This window comes from Drosophila willistoni, assembly GCF_018902025.1.
Source record: "Drosophila willistoni isolate 14030-0811.24 chromosome XL unlocalized genomic scaffold, UCI_dwil_1.1 Seg142, whole genome shotgun sequence".
Taxonomy (NCBI): domain Eukaryota; kingdom Metazoa; phylum Arthropoda; class Insecta; order Diptera; family Drosophilidae; genus Drosophila; species Drosophila willistoni.
The window spans coordinates 1127351-1144371 of NW_025814053.1; the positions used below are offsets into that span (position 1 = coordinate 1127351).

General features: G+C 40.5%; 8 protein-coding genes across 9 annotated transcripts; 2 read left to right on the forward strand and 6 right to left on the reverse strand.

The window, feature by feature from the left end:
- Positions 1-3709: 3709 nt before the first annotated feature.
- LOC6653028 (cysteine proteinase 4) lies at positions 3710-4506 on the reverse strand. The gene has a single exon (XM_002075213.4). The coding sequence runs from the start codon at positions 4359-4361 to the stop codon at positions 3807-3809; it is 555 nt and encodes a 184-aa protein (XP_002075249.1). The 5' UTR covers positions 4362-4506; the 3' UTR covers positions 3710-3806.
- Positions 4507-4580: 74 nt separating this feature from the next.
- LOC6653029 (keratin-associated protein 19-2) lies at positions 4581-5249 on the reverse strand. The gene is made up of 2 exons (XM_002075214.4): positions 5050-5249; positions 4581-4981 (listed from the first exon to the last, which is right to left on the reverse strand). The coding sequence occupies exons 1-2, from the start codon at positions 5059-5061 to the stop codon at positions 4649-4651; spliced, it is 345 nt and encodes a 114-aa protein (XP_002075250.1). The 5' UTR covers positions 5062-5249; the 3' UTR covers positions 4581-4648.
- A 1045-nt stretch (positions 5250-6294) lies between these two features.
- LOC6653134 (cytochrome P450 4ae1) lies at positions 6295-14204 on the reverse strand. Of its 2 annotated transcripts, XM_002075219.4 has the most exons (5): positions 13867-14204; positions 13408-13590; positions 12881-13337; positions 12292-12824; positions 11773-12240 (listed from the first exon to the last, which is right to left on the reverse strand). In XM_002075219.4, exons 2-5 carry the CDS (start codon positions 13577-13579, stop codon positions 11894-11896), a joined length of 1509 nt encoding a protein of 502 aa, XP_002075255.1. In that variant the 5' UTR covers positions 13580-13590; positions 13867-14204; the 3' UTR covers positions 11773-11893. The 2 variants fall into 2 exon arrangements, with proteins under 2 accessions (XP_046867544.1, XP_002075255.1); XM_047011588.1 differs by lacking the exons at positions 11773-12240; positions 13867-14204 and adding an exon at positions 6295-6855 and having other exon boundaries at positions 13408-13637.
- LOC6653030 lies at positions 7062-7433 on the reverse strand. Its single transcript, XM_002075215.4, has one exon. It carries the CDS (start codon positions 7340-7342, stop codon positions 7130-7132), a length of 213 nt encoding a protein of 70 aa, XP_002075251.1. The 5' UTR covers positions 7343-7433; the 3' UTR covers positions 7062-7129.
- On the forward strand, positions 7758-9507 carry LOC6653031 (60S ribosomal export protein NMD3). The gene has a single exon (XM_002075216.4). It carries the CDS (start codon positions 7870-7872, stop codon positions 9403-9405), a length of 1536 nt encoding a protein of 511 aa, XP_002075252.1. The 5' UTR covers positions 7758-7869; the 3' UTR covers positions 9406-9507.
- On the reverse strand, positions 9395-10820 carry LOC6653132 (exopolyphosphatase PRUNE1). The gene is made up of 2 exons (XM_002075217.4): positions 10712-10820; positions 9395-10645 (listed from the first exon to the last, which is right to left on the reverse strand). Exons 1-2 carry the CDS (start codon positions 10757-10759, stop codon positions 9554-9556), a joined length of 1140 nt encoding a protein of 379 aa, XP_002075253.1. The 5' UTR covers positions 10760-10820; the 3' UTR covers positions 9395-9553.
- On the forward strand, positions 10929-11839 carry LOC6653133 (E3 SUMO-protein ligase MMS21). The gene is made up of 2 exons (XM_002075218.3): positions 10929-11069; positions 11127-11839. Exons 1-2 carry the CDS (start codon positions 10991-10993, stop codon positions 11726-11728), a joined length of 681 nt encoding a protein of 226 aa, XP_002075254.1. The 5' UTR covers positions 10929-10990; the 3' UTR covers positions 11729-11839.
- Positions 14205-14280: 76 nt separating the features above from the next.
- LOC6653135 (cytochrome P450 4d2) lies at positions 14281-16185 on the reverse strand. The gene is made up of 5 exons (XM_002075220.4): positions 15942-16185; positions 15495-15881; positions 15370-15439; positions 14755-15308; positions 14281-14694 (listed from the first exon to the last, which is right to left on the reverse strand). The coding sequence occupies exons 1-5, from the start codon at positions 16105-16107 to the stop codon at positions 14357-14359; spliced, it is 1515 nt and encodes a 504-aa protein (XP_002075256.1). The 5' UTR covers positions 16108-16185; the 3' UTR covers positions 14281-14356.
- Positions 16186-17021: the final 836 nt, after the last annotated feature.

The following is a 17021-nucleotide window of genomic DNA, read 5'->3' on the forward strand; positions in this document are numbered from 1 at the left end:
GGACGAATTTTATGTATTTTCATTATTTTACCTGATTTTTTTCATATTTTCAAGGCGACTATTTTTCATATCAATTAATAAAATAATACTAATTTCATGTACTTTTGGTTTTGTTTTTCTGACTTCTTCCTTAAAGAAGTTAAACGTCGTTTTCTAGTTCTCCTAACTATCAACTGTTTATTTTCATGTTACAATAAATGAAAACAATTTTTATTTCACGTCGAATGAGATATTGTTGATTACTATACTAAAAGACTTGTGTACTGTTAAAAACAAGATAAAACATCGTCCATCTCGTTAACTCCTTAGCTTTTACCGTAGAAAATTTCTCCAATAAATAAAGTGAAATTTTTTTTTGCTCTTGTAGGTAGTATATTGCCATTTAAACATCTATGGGTATGGTCAGACCTATGTGAGCACAGTAAAGGTAAAAAAAATTGTGTATAACGGAGAGTTAGGAAAATTAAAGTTCATGACTCAATTTTCGCATTCTATCGAGATCTAGAGATATAAATAATATGAAACTTGTTTTCTTAGATTAAAAAATTATTTCATTTGTGTAGAATATTTGAAGTTACGTCGGCTCAAACTCACTGAATCGAACGAATATTTAAGATTTTTTATGAGAAGATAACCATATACGAATATTCAATATTTTTAAATGAACATTGGCGAAAATAGGCATTAAAAAAAGGATTCTGAACCACAAAAACTTTTTTAAAACAAAACTGAATTGTGCTCTTTAAAGAAAGATTGCCAGATATGTGCTTGCATATATACATATGTATGAATACTTATACATATGTATAATAAGGAAATAATATCGATTTGATTAGCCATATTGCTGTAGTTTGTCTGTCAATCAAGTGAAGCCGAGCCAAACGTCGCGGCTGGATGCGATATTGTCTGCCACTTGCAGGCAAGTTGTTATTGCATGCAAATTAACTGACAAAACGTGTTCCAAATGAACATGCAACATGAACAGCAGCAGCAGACGCAGCGAGAAGAAGAAGAAGCAGAAGACTGGCATTCAACAATCACCGGCAATTTTCTTTCTATCCCCCGTATCGTATTTACGTGCAATGCAGAGCAGTAACTTGAGTTGATGCAGCCTAAAAGTAGGCAAAATGCCAAGTGCCAGTTGCAGTCCAAGGGCAGGACGATACGACAACGAGTGATGATGGCGAATGTCGAGTGAGCGGGGAATGGGGGGTGGCTGGCATCATCTTTGTCCTGACTAAGTTCTCGGTGTTTATTTAACATGCACTTGTCCGCTTGCCCACTTGTCTGCATTAATATTGCAAAAACCTTAAACGATAGCGGGAAGGTACGTTGTCAACCACCTGTTCGACAACAGCAGCTTCCGATAAGCAAACACATATACATATTTGCCTTTGTTGGTGTGACCCTGTAAATCTGTATATGTGTGTGTGTGTGTGTGTGCCGCGATGCGCTAATTGTGAAAACAAAACTAATGAAAGGCTTATGCCCAAGCAGAAAAGGACCTTGTCCCTCGGGCTCTTGTTCATCTGTTGACTGTCCTTTTTTTTACACTGAAAATTGTCTATGAAAGAAATTAATTACCATGATTTTTAAAGAGATTTCATTAGTGTCATTTCAGGGCTTAGTTTGTATGCAGTTAAAATATAAAAATTCTTTTTATACTCTATACGATTTTTATAATATTATGTATACGTCATGTTGTTAAAGTCCTTTCTATTACCATGTTCTTAGCAAGGAATTTTGAATAATTCGTGGGGAAAAGGAACGTGAATATATACATATATTAAGGCATTGGTTACTGTTCTTTCTGTTTGCTGTTCCCTTTTTTCTCTACAAAAGGGCAATAGAATGAAAACACGTGCCGCTTCTCGTGCCTGTTACAGTGACAGTTTTACTTGTATCTTTTCTTACTGATGCGAAACCTGTATGTGTATGTGTGTGTGTGATAGGTGTTTATATGAATGCAGTGTAACCCAGTTTATTGTTTTATAACTATCTTGGCATCACATCAAATTTACCCTTGCACTTTTCCTTTATTATTTTTGGCACGTGGCACGTGATGTGCAACGACCACGTGCCACACTGGGGCACATTTCAAAAAGGAAATGCCGTTAAATTTCTAGATTCACATTTACTGTAAAAAATTGTGTATACTTACATTTCCTTTGTTCTTTTCCTTAATTTCACATAGCTGTAGTTTTCAATATTGTTTGTTACTTTAATACCCATATATGTGGTTCGAAATGAAATCTCTCAATTCCGAACTCAGAGTTAACAATGCTTGATAATCCTCTGAGATTTACTTCAAGTGTTTTTTGCAGATCTGACCCAATGTGCAATAAGTTGATCATTAGGTCAGCCAAACTAGAGGTCACGGACGCCACACAAAAAGCGACCGAGTGCCGAATTACGTTAATATTTAATAGTATTTTTAATTTGTACTAATTTGGTGTTTGTGTAACGATGATAACCAACAACAACAAACTATCTGACAATGTTGACAATTAGCCCCGCTCATCACAGCGTCACGCACGCACTCTGCACGTGGAGGCCGGCTGGATGTCGTTCTGCCGTATTTGTTTCCGGTTTCGAATCGTACAAAACCAAAAAACGAAAAAAAATAAATAAAACAGGAGGCAGGCGCGCACACAGCGACTGTCAGCGCCGCATTGGCGCAACGGCCACCTGAGGATTGATTGGGCAAAGCTTTCCTCTTCCTTCTTGTTCTTCCACAATGCAATGTGCCAAGCTTTTACGAAAGCTTTGAAACCTTTGAAAGTTTTACCGCTGCACAATTTTTCACCTCAGGTCCTTGGAACTCGAGCCTAGAATAACAGGAAACAAACTTTATTAGATTACCTTTTGTATACAGTAAAGTTGGGTCGCCTGTGAGAGAGTGAACAAAATTGAACAACTCCCTTTAGTGCTCACTTGTTCACCGACTCAATCGTTCATTTTGTCCCTCACTTCAAACAATGTTACTATCCAAAAAAAAGTTCTAAAGCAAACAATGATTTTTGAAAAAACCAAGTCGATTGATTTGTTTATTTAATAATTGAATGCTTTGGATGCTTTAATCGTTGCAAATTTTCGATTTCCGTCAGCATATCCTTTATACAAGAGCATAGGAACTGATCAGTACGGAATGAACAAGTCAGTAAAAGGAAAATTAACTTTTCAATGAAAAAGTGGGTTAGTGAACTCATTCATCATGGGCCGTTTGGCCAAACACAATTGAATACCCTTTTTATTATCTTTTAAGGCGATTGCTACAATTGACAGCTTGGGTCACTTGAGATTCACCAGCGAAGGTCTTTCTCACCTTTATAAGACGTTGAAACTCCTTAACAACCGTATGTTTTGGTTGACTTTTAGGCTGAAGATCCAGCAAACTAATCTGTGCCCGTGACAAGCGTGATTCTATGGAACAAGTACTTTGAGATGGCCCATCTATTTGGATCAAGCTGCCATCGGTGGTCCGTAATACCCTAGTTCGACTCAGAGATTAGGTTGGTGGTGGCGATTGTGATGATCGATTGGTCGATCCCATATTGGACACTGATCTACAACCCACATAGGTCTTGCTTCATTGAGAAAGTTCAACTTTGGATCATACATGAAGACCAATTGCAATTTGTTAGGCCCTTTGGAATGCTTCCTGCTGGACATTTTGTTGTTGTACCTACATTAAAAACACCCAACGAAATTTTGATTTTGATTTTTTGAATGTTCTGAACTATGGCCACAAAAATGTACATTTAATCCAAAACTAAAAAAAATTAAGGGAAAACGACAACATTTTCTTAGGCTTCTGCTCCGCCAACGGCGCCCTCGTCTTCATCAAAATCTGTATTTGTCTGAGTTTCTAGATCAAGCTCTTGATCCTCTTGGTCAGCATCAACCCAATTGTCATCGCTTAGTTCATCGATCGTGTCATTATCATCGGCCACAGCTGCCACACTGAAATCGGTATCTGTATACCCAGAGCCAGAACCAGATCCTGTGCCAGAACGTGATGCAGATTGGGAGCCGGATCCAATGGCGCCGCCGCTGGTGGCGCTTTGTCTAGCGAGACGTTGTTGCAGATCCTCTTGAGTCACGGGAATAGCCGAAGTCTCGGTCTCTGTGGTGGACGAAGGAGTCCCAGCGGTTGTTGAAGACGTCGATGCTCCACCAGTTTCACTATTGCCACTGAACTGAAATACCCGGATTTTCGGCTTAGCACCTGTTGAGGTAGAAGCGGCGGCGGAAGCATTAGCTGCCTCTGCTACCTTGGCCTTATTACGACGCCGAACAGCTTCATATTCCTCCAGATCGGCCAGTTTAAGCGTGATACATTGTAAATCGCGTTTTAACATTTTTTCGACTTTTGGCGAATTATTTTTTGACTTTCAGTCTAACTGTTCTTTTGCGATGCTGCCGGCTCAATAAAAAAATTTAAACCTTGCCTTCCTTCTAATGGTTATCGAATTATCGAAATATCGGAAAACTCCAAAGAACTGTTATCAATTGGACAATTTTGAAGCTATTGAAATGACATTTATTTAAAAAAAAAAAATATATATATATATTTGTATATGCATGATTGTGGCAATGAATATGTATATACATATGTTAATGTTTGACAGATGTGGCTGATCTAATTTTAATAGATGCCATAATGACCGTGATGATGATACGGATAGAAACCGTGGTGACCATAGTAGGGTGAGGCATGGGCCACATAGCCATAACCGCCATAATAGGGACTTCCATAACCGAAATCGCCATAGCCTCCATGACCATAGCCGCCATAGCCATAACCTCCATGATGATGACCATAGCCGAATCCATAAATTCCACGTTTCTCGGTCTTCTTTTCATCACCAATAACACCGCCGGAGGACAGCGATTGAGGTTGATCCTCAGCCGGCGACGGCTCACCAACGGCAGCTAAGCAAATGTGGAATAAGCAAATGGCCACAATAACAAAAACGCACTGCAAAAAAACAAAACAAAAATTCCTCATAATTGGTATTATCCTTTGGCAGCTGCTTCTTCTCTTACCAGGCACTTCATAATGAGGATATTAAGCTACGTTACTTGGTTTTAACTCAACACTGTTAAGAGACAAACTTGATTTGTTGTCTTCTCTATGCGGGAGCTGAGTTTTTATAGTCAGTCGGACGACGACTTCGACATGGACTTGGCTTGCTACAGTTTGCAATTATGCAAAGCAACAACAGCAACAATGGATATTGAATGCATGACGACTTGATGACTGCAATTCCAGGGACAGACTAACCTCATACAGGGCCGCTCTTTGAAGATTAAATAAAGTACCTAAATAACCCCAAATATCTGCCTGCAAAATATTTCAAAGATCTGGTAAGAAACTTTATTAGATACATTTGTTATAATATCATAACTGATAAATCGCGAAGGTATTTTAATAACTCCAATCCAATTTTATAAAATTTCTTCAAACATATAATTTTGTAAGTCAGTTTTGATTATATGAATAAATATCATTTGTTAGTTTCATTTACACCATTAGATCCGGCCCTGTATGAAATCGAATATTGCTTATGTTGGAGCAAGAGGGCAACAGCTTCAGCAGTTGGCAAGGCAAAAAGGTCATCCATCCGCCGTGTGGGCGTTGCAACTAACGATTTGTTTTTCTAATTCTATTCCTTCTTCGTTCTGTTGTCCCAGTAGCTTTTGATTCTTTCCCATTATTTCAAAACGAAATTTAAATTTGTTTTTGGTTTCACCCTTTTTCGGTTGCAATGTGCAATGCAATCCACAACTTCCCTCATGCGTTCCACAATCACTCAAAGTAACCGTTTCATAAGTATAACACTTTCACCTGTTGATATGAGATACCATCTATGGAATATACGATTACAGTCTGTCCTGCACATTAGCTAATACTCACGTATGTACATACATATGTATGCACATACAAACATTCATAACATAATACACATATATTGGCATTTCGTGGGAAAAGATCAGCAATTCATTGGGCCAAGAAACAATTGAATATTTAGCGCATTTTGGCATTTTTAATTAAGCTGCCAGCATGTTTATCAAAATAATATCAAGAAAAACTGCACGATTTTTCGCTATGCTCTAGAATTAAAGGGTATATTGGACCAAAAACAAAATAAACAATAATAAAAAAACTTTTAAACAGCAAATGAAATGAAATATTACATTGATTATGTTTATTTTTATGACTATTTAACATTATACATACATTAATTTTAATAACTTATTAAATACGTGTAAATATATTCTACAAATAGAATACATTTCATTGCTTCTTCAATTAGGTACATATACAAATTAAGTACAGGATATTGAAGCAATCACATCCACAATAAGAAGCGACCTTGACCAAATGGCAGTGGCAAATATGATTACATTAAATTTTTGTTTTGTTTTTCTTATGTTGATTAGCATAGTTGACGGGACCAGGCGGCAGACTCGAGTCGGAGTCGCAGACATGGCTCTAAGCTCTGAGTGTGGCAACATCGTTGTTGAATGGGCTCAAAAGTGGGTGGTAACGCCATTGTTATTGCCATTGTTGTAGTCCATTAAATATTAATGTTAATGCAGATGCAGTCCAACGTCGATGAGGTTAATGCACGCGACAGCTGGGTATCGTTGAGCAAGCGGAACCCACCTAGTCCCTGCAAAAGTTCCAACAACCCCCGAACTCTCCTTGAACCGGGACCCAGTCACGATGCCGATCAAAGATGACGATGACAACATCTTGGATTTGAGATCGCAAATACACAATTACAAATTCTTGGTAACCTTTTTTCCGTTTCCATTGATTGATTGGCTATTGTCGCTGGGTTGCCGCTGAAATTGATTAATGGTCAATAATTTGAATGGTAAAGTTACAAGGCCATCACCCTGAAGGATCTCAAATTTCAAAATGTTCCCGCCATCAACTTCTCCCTCTTTTTCTCAACTGTCTCGCTCACAACCACTCTAACTCTGTTCTGTCGGCTCAATCAGCTGTTTTGATTTGCTTATTACACAACAACAACAACACCTACTTAGCATTTTGCAATTAACTATTTATTTATACTCTTAACAAACATTACACAAAAAAAGGGAATTGAGTAAATCCTTAGTACTTTAGCTCCTTGGCCTTATCGTGGGCACCCTCATCGAGTAGCTTCAGTTCCGCTTGCTGCTTCTCCGGTCTTATTACGGTGTAATAATGGTAATACCGCATTCCTAGTATATAAGTTCCATACAGAGTGACACCAATGCAAGCGTATACAGCTCCACGATGCAGTTTGTCCAGTAGCGTGTTAGCATTTAAAGGTTTCTTTTGCATCTTTCTCAACTTATTTTTATCGACTCCGAGAAAAAAATAATTTAGAAATATCAATTTGTTGTTGCCCAACCAATATGACAGTTCAGCTATTAGAGATGAGCATTTAGTCGATAGAAAATACGAAACATTACGATTAAATAAATAATGTACACACTTTCTTTTAGCTGTGTTACCCAAAATAACGCTAATGTGAATAAAACCCAAAAAACAGCAAGGGTTTTCTTATTCAATTTAACTGAGTTTTAATGTTGGTATCATTTTAAATAAAAAAAATTAATTAAAAAATCGTTTGATTTCAGTCATTATACCAAAATTTTTCAAATATCAATACTTCACGTGGAACTGAAAATTGGCTTGAACAATTCTTAAATTTACAGCCTTGCTAGATAAGTCAGAAATTTTCGATAGCTCCATTTTTATCATCACTGATTAAACCACTCACTGCACGTGTTTACCATCATTGCAATTGCGTCTTGTGAAATAGTTGAATACATACATATTTATTAACAAAGATCAAAAACGCCTTAATGGAGCACGCCGACTATGCGCCTCTGGGCGCCACAGCAGCCGCCGCCAGCACTGCAATAGTTCTTTGTTGCGAATGCGGTGTGGCTATCCAACCGAATCCGGCCAATATGTGCGTGACCTGTCTGCGCAACCATGTGGATATCACCGAGAACATACCCAAACAGGCGGTCCTCCACTTCTGTCGCAACTGTGAGCGCTATCTACAGCCGCCCACCGAATGGATACAGGCGTCGCTCGAGTCTCGCGAGTTGCTGGCCATTTGCCTAAAAAAACTTAAAGGGCTTAAGGATGTGAAACTAGTAGACGCCGGCTTTATCTGGACTGAGCAGCATTCCAAACGTATCAAGGTTAAACTGACAGTTCATGGCCAAATTTCTGGAGGAACAGTGCTGCAACAGGTCTTTGTGGTGGAGTTTACAGTGCAAAATCAAATGTGCAACGATTGTCATCGCACTGAAGCCAAGGATTTCTGGAGGTGTCTAGTGCAAGTACGTCAGCGTGCAGAAAACAAAAAGACCTTTTACTACTTGGAACAGCTAATCCTGAAGCACAAGGCCCATGAGAATACACTAGGCATTAAGCCAGAGCATGGTGGTCTGGACTTTTACTATGCCAATGAGAATCATGCTCGCCGTATGGTGGACTTCCTTCAGACAATGGTTCCGGCCAGAGTAACCACATCAAAGCGTCTCATTTCCCATGATATACACAGCAACAACTATAACTATAAGTACTCATGGTCTGTGGAAATAGCTCCCATATCCAAGGACAGCGCCGTTTGCTTGACCAAGAAACTTCGTCATCAATTGGGGAATCTATCGCCTTTGTGCTTAGTCAATCGAGTCTCGAGCAGCATCCATCTAATTGACCCACTCACCGCCCAAATAGCCGAAATCACATCTCAGGTATATTTCCGCTCGGCTTTTGAGGCCATCTGCAATCCAAAGCAGCTGGTGGAGTATATTGTTATGGACATCGATGTGATCATGGACAAAGACCGCAAATCCTATCCGGGCCAAGGTCAAGTGTCATTTAAACATGCTCTCTGCGATATTTGGGTTGTCCGTGCCTCCGAATTGGGTCTCACCGAGAATACCATACATACGCGCTCCCATCTGGGGCATCTGCTGAAAGTTGGCGACTCTGTGATGGGCTACAATACCGGCGAGGCCAATATCAATGATCCTGAGTTTGAAAAACTTTCATCTGATATAATTCCGGATGTGATTCTAGTCCGTAAACATTATGACAGACAATCACGTCTTAGCCAGCGTGTGTGGAAGATCAAGCATTTGGCGGCGGAGGCCACTGATGAGCGTAGCAAATATGATTATAATGAGTTCCTCGACGATCTGGAAGAACATGAGGATCTGAGAGGACAGGTCAATATCTACAGAGACAGTAACAAAACCGCTCCTGAAGCCACAGATGATTTGCCCCAGATTAATTTAGCCGAGATGCTGGAAGACCTCACGTTAGAGTGTGCAGATGATGAAATGGGTGATGGCCAGGAGGAGGAGGAACCACAGTTATAAGTTTTTTTATTTTTCTCTTTTTTTTATATGTACAGTAGTGAGAAAAATAAAAAAGACAATTTTTTAATTGTTAATGCCAATGCTAACTATTGGCAACGGATATATTCATACATATTTAGATCCTTTCCCAATCCATAGGTATAGCAATCTAGCAGTTGCAAGTCTCCTCCCAGTCCAGCAGAACTTGCCGGACGACAGGCAGAATATGCTTGCGGGTGGCCTGAACATTCCGTTGGCTAAGGAAACATCCATTCATAAACTTTATATCGTTGTCATACGGAAACAAACCTAATTTTGGATTTGCGTGTTCGACTAGAGTCTGTTGCAGCCTTTTGATAAGCTGAGATTCTGGTGTCAACGAAATGAGGGCCACATCGCGCTGCACCTGACCATCATCGGGTAACACATACATGCCTAAAATACACACGAGATCGGAGCCCCGGCCGAATTCCCGCACTGCCTCCTCAGCCCCATCTCGAGCCACAAAGTCCCGAGCAAGTAAAGGTAAGCCAGCCATGGGCACCTGTTGCCGTGCAGTGTGAACGATTTTCATGTCCTTACGCAGAACCTGAACTAAGCTGAGTTGACTAATATCGGCTCGGGCAGCTCTAAGCTCGTCAAAAAGTAGCTGACGATCAATTTGTTGATTTAATTTTTGTTCCAGATTTTGTACCATGACCAAGTCCCTGTGGGAGAAACGTTTAGCTGCTGGGGAAAAATTAATTGTGTCTAGGACTATGGTGGCATGCAGCAAACGAGAGACATCCGCGGACTGAGGCTGCTCTTCTGCCAGGTAACATTCACCTATGAGCGTGGCACAAGATCCCAATTCAGGCTCCAAGTGAACGATTGCGTCTTTTGGTAACGATTTTAATGCCGGATTATCTTTGTCCAGCGGTCGATGATCGTATATCTCCTTTACAAGGGATGCTAGCTCACTTATATGATGATCAACTAGAATAACTCTGACCCGTTGATCGAGTTGCTCAGGCAAATCATCACGGAAAACTAACATGGACTGATTAATACCACATTTATCAAGCAAATAGCCAACCTCCGTCTTGAGGGGATACTCCATCCTAGGTATATTCAAAACGGGAACATAGTCATTCTGCTGCTGGCGCTGACTATAGATAAAGGCTAGAGTCAAGGCCGAGATAGCCGAATCAAGATCGCACGATTCGTTGCCCAAAACGAGATTCAAAGTCCTTTCCACAGTAGGAGCTGGACTACTCAGATACTATTTTTTGAAGATTGAAATTGTTTGAATGTCCTGCATTTATAGAATCTAGCATGCCCTACTTACTCGACCAAGTGTTGAGCGGGTTTGCTGGACGAATCGAAGAAACCCCATTTTAATATTTACACCGAAGCCTTTAAAATTTGTTAGATAGGGTAAAAAGCAAAAAAAAAACAAAAATCAAACATTTATCGTTTTTGCCATTATTTTAGAGATGCAAGATTCGTGTGTGCCAATAATTGCCCATCACTATCTCTTAATAACGTAGCCTCGCAACCCTGTACAATTTTTGGCGCTGCCATTTATTTGTGAGTTTTGTTAACTAGAAACGAAATAGTTTCCACCATGAACGATGAAATAGAGATTGATCAGCTTAAGCATACAATAATAGAAAATGCTAAGTTTTATAGAGAAGTTTACAATGGTAAATATGGAACATTAAGTTTGTGCGGTTTTGTTTAAACAATGTTTACATTTTTAGAAATTTTTGACGCGACAGATGAAGACCATGAACTAAATGAATTGTTAACTGAGAGTGTGAAAACTCGCTTGAACAACGTTGCCGAACTGATAGAACTAAAGGTTACTAATAAAGCCCAAAACCAGGCTTTACATTCGGTGAGAAATTCGTGTGCAACTCTTGAAGAATTCGAGGAGAAATTCTCTGAATTACGCACAGAAGCGGAAAAAAAGCGTGTCAAAGTCAAAAACATGGTCGATTATAAGGAGGCAAAGAAGATGTTGGAGAACATGAATGACATACCTGAAGAATCTGGTGCACGAGACAACGATGACCTCGAGATGGTGGCCACTGATGGTGATATCTTCTCGCTGTACGATCCTTGGTCAAAGTGTTTGCTGCGCAATCCAGTAAAAAATAGCATTTGCGGTCATATCTATGACAGCGAATCAGTTAATTCGGTTATTAAAGATAATTTATCCACTCGATGCCCCATACTAGGCTGTAACAATAGAGACTTTATAACACCAAGCCATCTAATTGTAGATAACGAGTTGTGTGAAAGGGTCAAAGAACGTCTGACAACTGAGTCCAATGAGGGGGCCGAGTCAGATTCAGAATAGTTTGCATAGCTAAAAGACTGATTTAAACAGCTAATGCAGTGACCTATATTTGTACAAATGTATTTATTGTTCCGAAACCAAATATAAAACATGCACTATCTTCTATAGAAAGCACCAGATTTCGTACATTATAATAAATGGGGGGAAAAAACAATATTTAATCTATTAATACGTCCTTGGTTTGAGTGCAAAATTGACTCCCAATCGCGAGCGAAGGACAATTTTAATAGTTGGCTTAACATCCTCACCCAGCGGCAGCAGCTGAAAATGCCTTAGCATACGAATTACAATTGTTTTGACCTCAAACAAGGCGAACCGCTGGCCAATGCAGTTGCGAGGTCCAGCACTAAATGGTATATAGGATATAAAGGAGGCGGAAGACGTATTCTCAGACTGATACAAATGACGCTCGGGGCGGAAGCTAAGTGCATCTGGATAGATATTTTCGTCGCGTAACAATTGCCAGAGCAGGACAATCACATTGGTGTTAGCCGGAATGCGACAGCCATTATCTGGTAAGTCGACAATTTAGTGTAAGTCTTAAAAATAATACTGATACTCACCGATTGGCAAATCTTGTTCCAAGCAGCGAGATACCGCTGGAATAGGTGGATACAGACGCAACGATTCTTTTACCACACAGTTCAGATAAGGAAAATTTTGGAAATCTCCATAAACGATTGGACGTTGCACATCGGAGCCATAGTATGACTTGATTTCATCGAAGAGAAGCTGTTGCACGTCCCCATGGCGGGAGATGAGATATAAGCAAAAGGAGGCAGCCGAGGTGGTCGTGTCATGACCCTCAAATATAAATGTGTTGACCTCATCGCGAATTTGAGCGTCTGTCAGGGATTCGCCCGACATGGTGGCCCTTAAAAGGGTGTCCAGCAAAACACTCCGCCGATCATTGGGCTCATTCACGGTCTTCTCCTGCAACAGCTGTCGGCGCTGTTCGATGATACTATTGGTGAACTTATGCAGACACTGGATGCCGGATTCTTGTCTCCGATAGCCACTAGGCCAGCATAAACGAAACAGGGAAGGTGGCAGCAGGTGTGGACGCATGAATCGCGTTGCCAGGATGTTGGTCACACTAGCCGGAAGAGAAAATATATGACTATTCATACTCTACTGTACAATGGGGCATACTCCTTGACTGCCTGCACGACCGCGGATTCCTCATCCAATTGGGCATTGATATGAACTCCCATCGCCGTCTCTGTGATGATGTCCAGAGCGGCCAGGCCCATGTAAGGATATATGTTTATCACCTCTCTGCCATTGGCCAGAGGTCGCAGCTTGTTCACCATCACCAAGGCCTGTCTATCGAACACGTCCACAAACTGCTCCAAGATGGCAAAATGCAAGGTCGGAGTGATTATCTTGCGCATGGCCCGCCAATTCTGGCCACGACTCACGAGAAGGCCATTGCCCAGCCACTTGCGTAAAGCTCCATAGATAGAACCTTTCCTGAGATGATGTTGACTGAATAGCAATGCCTCTACGTGGCTACGATTTGCGGTTATCACAATCAAGTGGCCAAAAACCGTGGCCATAAAAGTGGGCCCAAATCGTTTTACATACTCCGTAAACTTCTCATGAAGATCTTCATTTCGGAAGAAATGGAAAAAAATGGCTGAAATATTGAAAATGCCCTGCGGGAAGCGGAAACTCACTGTATGGCTGAAAGTTACGCAATTGCCAGGCGGATCCTATCAGCGGAACACGCGAAACCGAAGGCACTTTTCCAATTAAGTCCCGTTGAAGCCGTTGCTCCAGTCTTACCAAGCGTAGCAGGAATCTAGTTAACCAGATGGCACAGATGCCAAACAGCAGTAAAGCTATCATAATGGATCGATCTGGAGAGAATAGAGAAATAACTCCTGAAAAATCGATCAATGATGTTCCAAAAAATTTCGAAACAAATTAAGAATGTATTTTATAAATCGAGTCTCAATGATATTTGCTAGATAGTTTTTTCAAAAACACCTTAGACTAATAGATACTAATTAAGTCGCTTCTCTGCTAATATAATATTGAATTCCATCTTAAATTATAAAGTATGTAGTTATTTTTCTAGTATTTCACCATATTCCACAATTAAACCTACATTCTATAGACTATTTCGGACTTACCCACATAAGTATGTATTATCTTGTATTAATTTTATTGTGTTTTGTTCAAATTGTCGTTTGGGCCTTCACTAATCGTTGTAGTACATCAACTAAACAATATGCGCTAAATGTATTTATAATATAGTACATATTGTTGATTAAACTGATAAATGTGTGTTTTGTTGTTCGTATTGCCACTTATATAACGGTCAGCGGAATTTGTTAATTCAAAAATACCATAAACGTTTGTTTGTTGTTGTTATCGATTTGTCTGCTGACCAGCTGTAGCACTTTACCCTGGCCCCACTCAAATGTCACTGGGGGAAACAGTTAGAACTCTCGACACACACCACAAACTAACAATTAATGGCTGGGTGAGAGTGAAAGAGGGATAGAGAGTAATGGGAGCAGCTGAGTATTACAAACAGCAGCTGATTCAACGTTATCTCGTGTCATTCAAACACAAAGAGCATTTCGATTTATTGCAATGGCTTTATATGACTTTGTTTTCCTACATCGCGATCTTTCTCGGTCGGAGGCCCAAATGTACACCATTCACTGAGCGCAATACAATATTCATTAAGGGAAGTGGATCTGGACCCAGGGGCAACAGCTCGTAGTGCTGCAAGAGTTTGCTTATGGTGCTCTTCATCTCTAAAACGGCAAACTTTTGGCCAATGCAGTTGCGGGGACCCGCCGAGAATGGTATATAGGCATAGGGATTTGTGGTTTGATCATTGAGAAACCGCTCCGGCCGGAATTCATTTGGCGAATCAAAGTATAAGGGATCCCGCATCAAGAAATAGATGCCAACGGTGAAATTGGTGCCAGCTGGAATACGCTTACCGCCTAAGGGAACAATGAGTAAAATTGAGTTAGGAGAGAGAAAAGATTGGAGACCACACTCACGTATTTCCACATCTTCGTGGAACCAACGGCCTATCATTGGCACTGGCGGATGCATGCGCAGTGATTCCTTGATCACGCATTCCAAGTACTTTAGTTCACCCAAATCTCGTTGAGTTGTGGGTTTGCCGGGCGAAAGTTTATCCTGGATCTCTTCGAGTAGCAATTTCTGAACCCTGGCGTCCCGAGAAATCTCATAGAGACAAAATGAAATGGCACTGGTGGTTGTATCATGACCCTCAAACATAAATGTATCGACCTCTTCTCTAATGTCCTCATTGGACAATGGCTGGCCATTGACGGTGGCCTGGAGCAGTACGTCCAGCAGGGCCATCCGCTGCTTCTGACCAACATCATCGGCATTGGTTTCCTGGGTTTTGGTTTCGGGTCCATTGATTAACGCCTGACGACGCTTTTGAATGATATCGTCGGTGAATTTGTGCAACGTCTGGATGGCCAAATCCTGTTTCTTGGCCATCGACGGCTTGACAAGACGATATAACCATTCGATGCGCTGCCAAGCGTTTATAAATCGGGTTATCATTATATTGGTGACACTATATGCATGGACTCTATAGTTAGATGGAGGGATAATCAAACATTTTTCATCACACTCACTCAGTCACCGCTTGGACATAGGGCAAATTAGGATTCATTTGGGCATTGATGCGGGTACCCATTGACGTTTCTGCGACCAACCAAAAATGTAATCCAAATTGTAATCTCGTATCTCTTTCACTCACCCGCTATTATGTCCAGGGCCTCGAGACAAATGAATGGGAAGACATTGATTGGCGTTTCGCCATCGGCATGTTTCCTCAACTGTTCGACCAATATCGAACTCTGTTGATCGAATATCTCCACAAATTGCTCCAATATCTTGAAATGGAATGCGGGCGTAATGATCTTGCGACGAGTGTGCCATTTCTTGCCCGTGCTCATCAAGAGGCCGGTGCCGAGCCAACAATGCAGTAGCTCGTACAGATTGTTCTTGGTAATATGCTGTGGACTGCTCAATATGATCTCAATGTCTCGCGGATCCGTTGAGAATACAGCCAACTGTTTGAGTACCCAAACTCGATACATTGTCCCATAAAGATCCCGATTCTTCTGGATGAAATCCATGAGCTCTACAACGGGCATAAAACAGTGACTTCAATGTATAATATAATAGTATAAGTATTCCTTACGTTCAGCTTTCAGACCGCGATACATCAGGACATTGCCGAGCAGTGGCAGAGCCGGTGGACCCGGCATATAATGGAGCATGTCATTACGTCGTTTCCGCGTCAAGTAGTCCCAAAGGAAGAGGGTGGCGATGGCGCTAACCACCAGAAAAAGAGCCAGCGACAACATTTTGTATTACTTTCTTTTCTTTTGTTTACGTCCACTCAAACAATGCGACACAAGCGAACTGAGATAAAGCCAGACACAACGCAGCTGTGGTCTCTGATTACTAAACTATACTAATACAAGTATTACATATATGTGTATACATACCTACATATATATACTTATATATGTATGATCGCCTAATGCGAGAGCAATGCAAGGGTGAGACCTCGATCTTGCTCCCCGACCAAGCAGCTGAATGAGAATGGAAAGAGAGCAGCTCAATCCACTTGGAAAATTGATCTCGAGTATTGTGGCAAGTCCTATAAATAAATACTAACTGAAACTGAAATCGATGGGAGTTCTCTTAGCCGTTAGGCTAGGCTAACTGTTAATACATATTCCACTGAAGTCGAAGCATTTAAGCAATCGCAAATGTACTTATGTAATTCTTGTATCATATCAACAATGAGACCTCAAGCAAAGTTCATTCAAGACACTTAAAAAAGTAGATAATAAATAATGCACTCTTAACTAAAGTAGCGTTTTCAGACAACGTGCATTTATAGCTAGGAAAGTACATAATTTTTCCATCCTCCACCTTGACCGTATGACACGACAGAATTGAAACAAATCCAGTTTGACCAGTTACCAGTACGAATTTTCAATGTTAGCCAATTGCTAAATGCTACCATAAATATAAATGGAGTGAAAAATTATAAATTTCATTTAGCTCGACTTGCAGTCTTTTTCTATTGTTTTAAGACCACAAAAGTTTTTATTGCAAAAATGTAATACGCTTTCGTCATCCCTGCAATGAGAATGTTAAATGTTCTTAGCCAGGACTAGACCAATTATCATTTTCTGCCCTTTCTAACAGAATGGAATATTACGAAAATCATAAAATTCATCTGGTCCTGTTTTAAACCGCTCTCTAA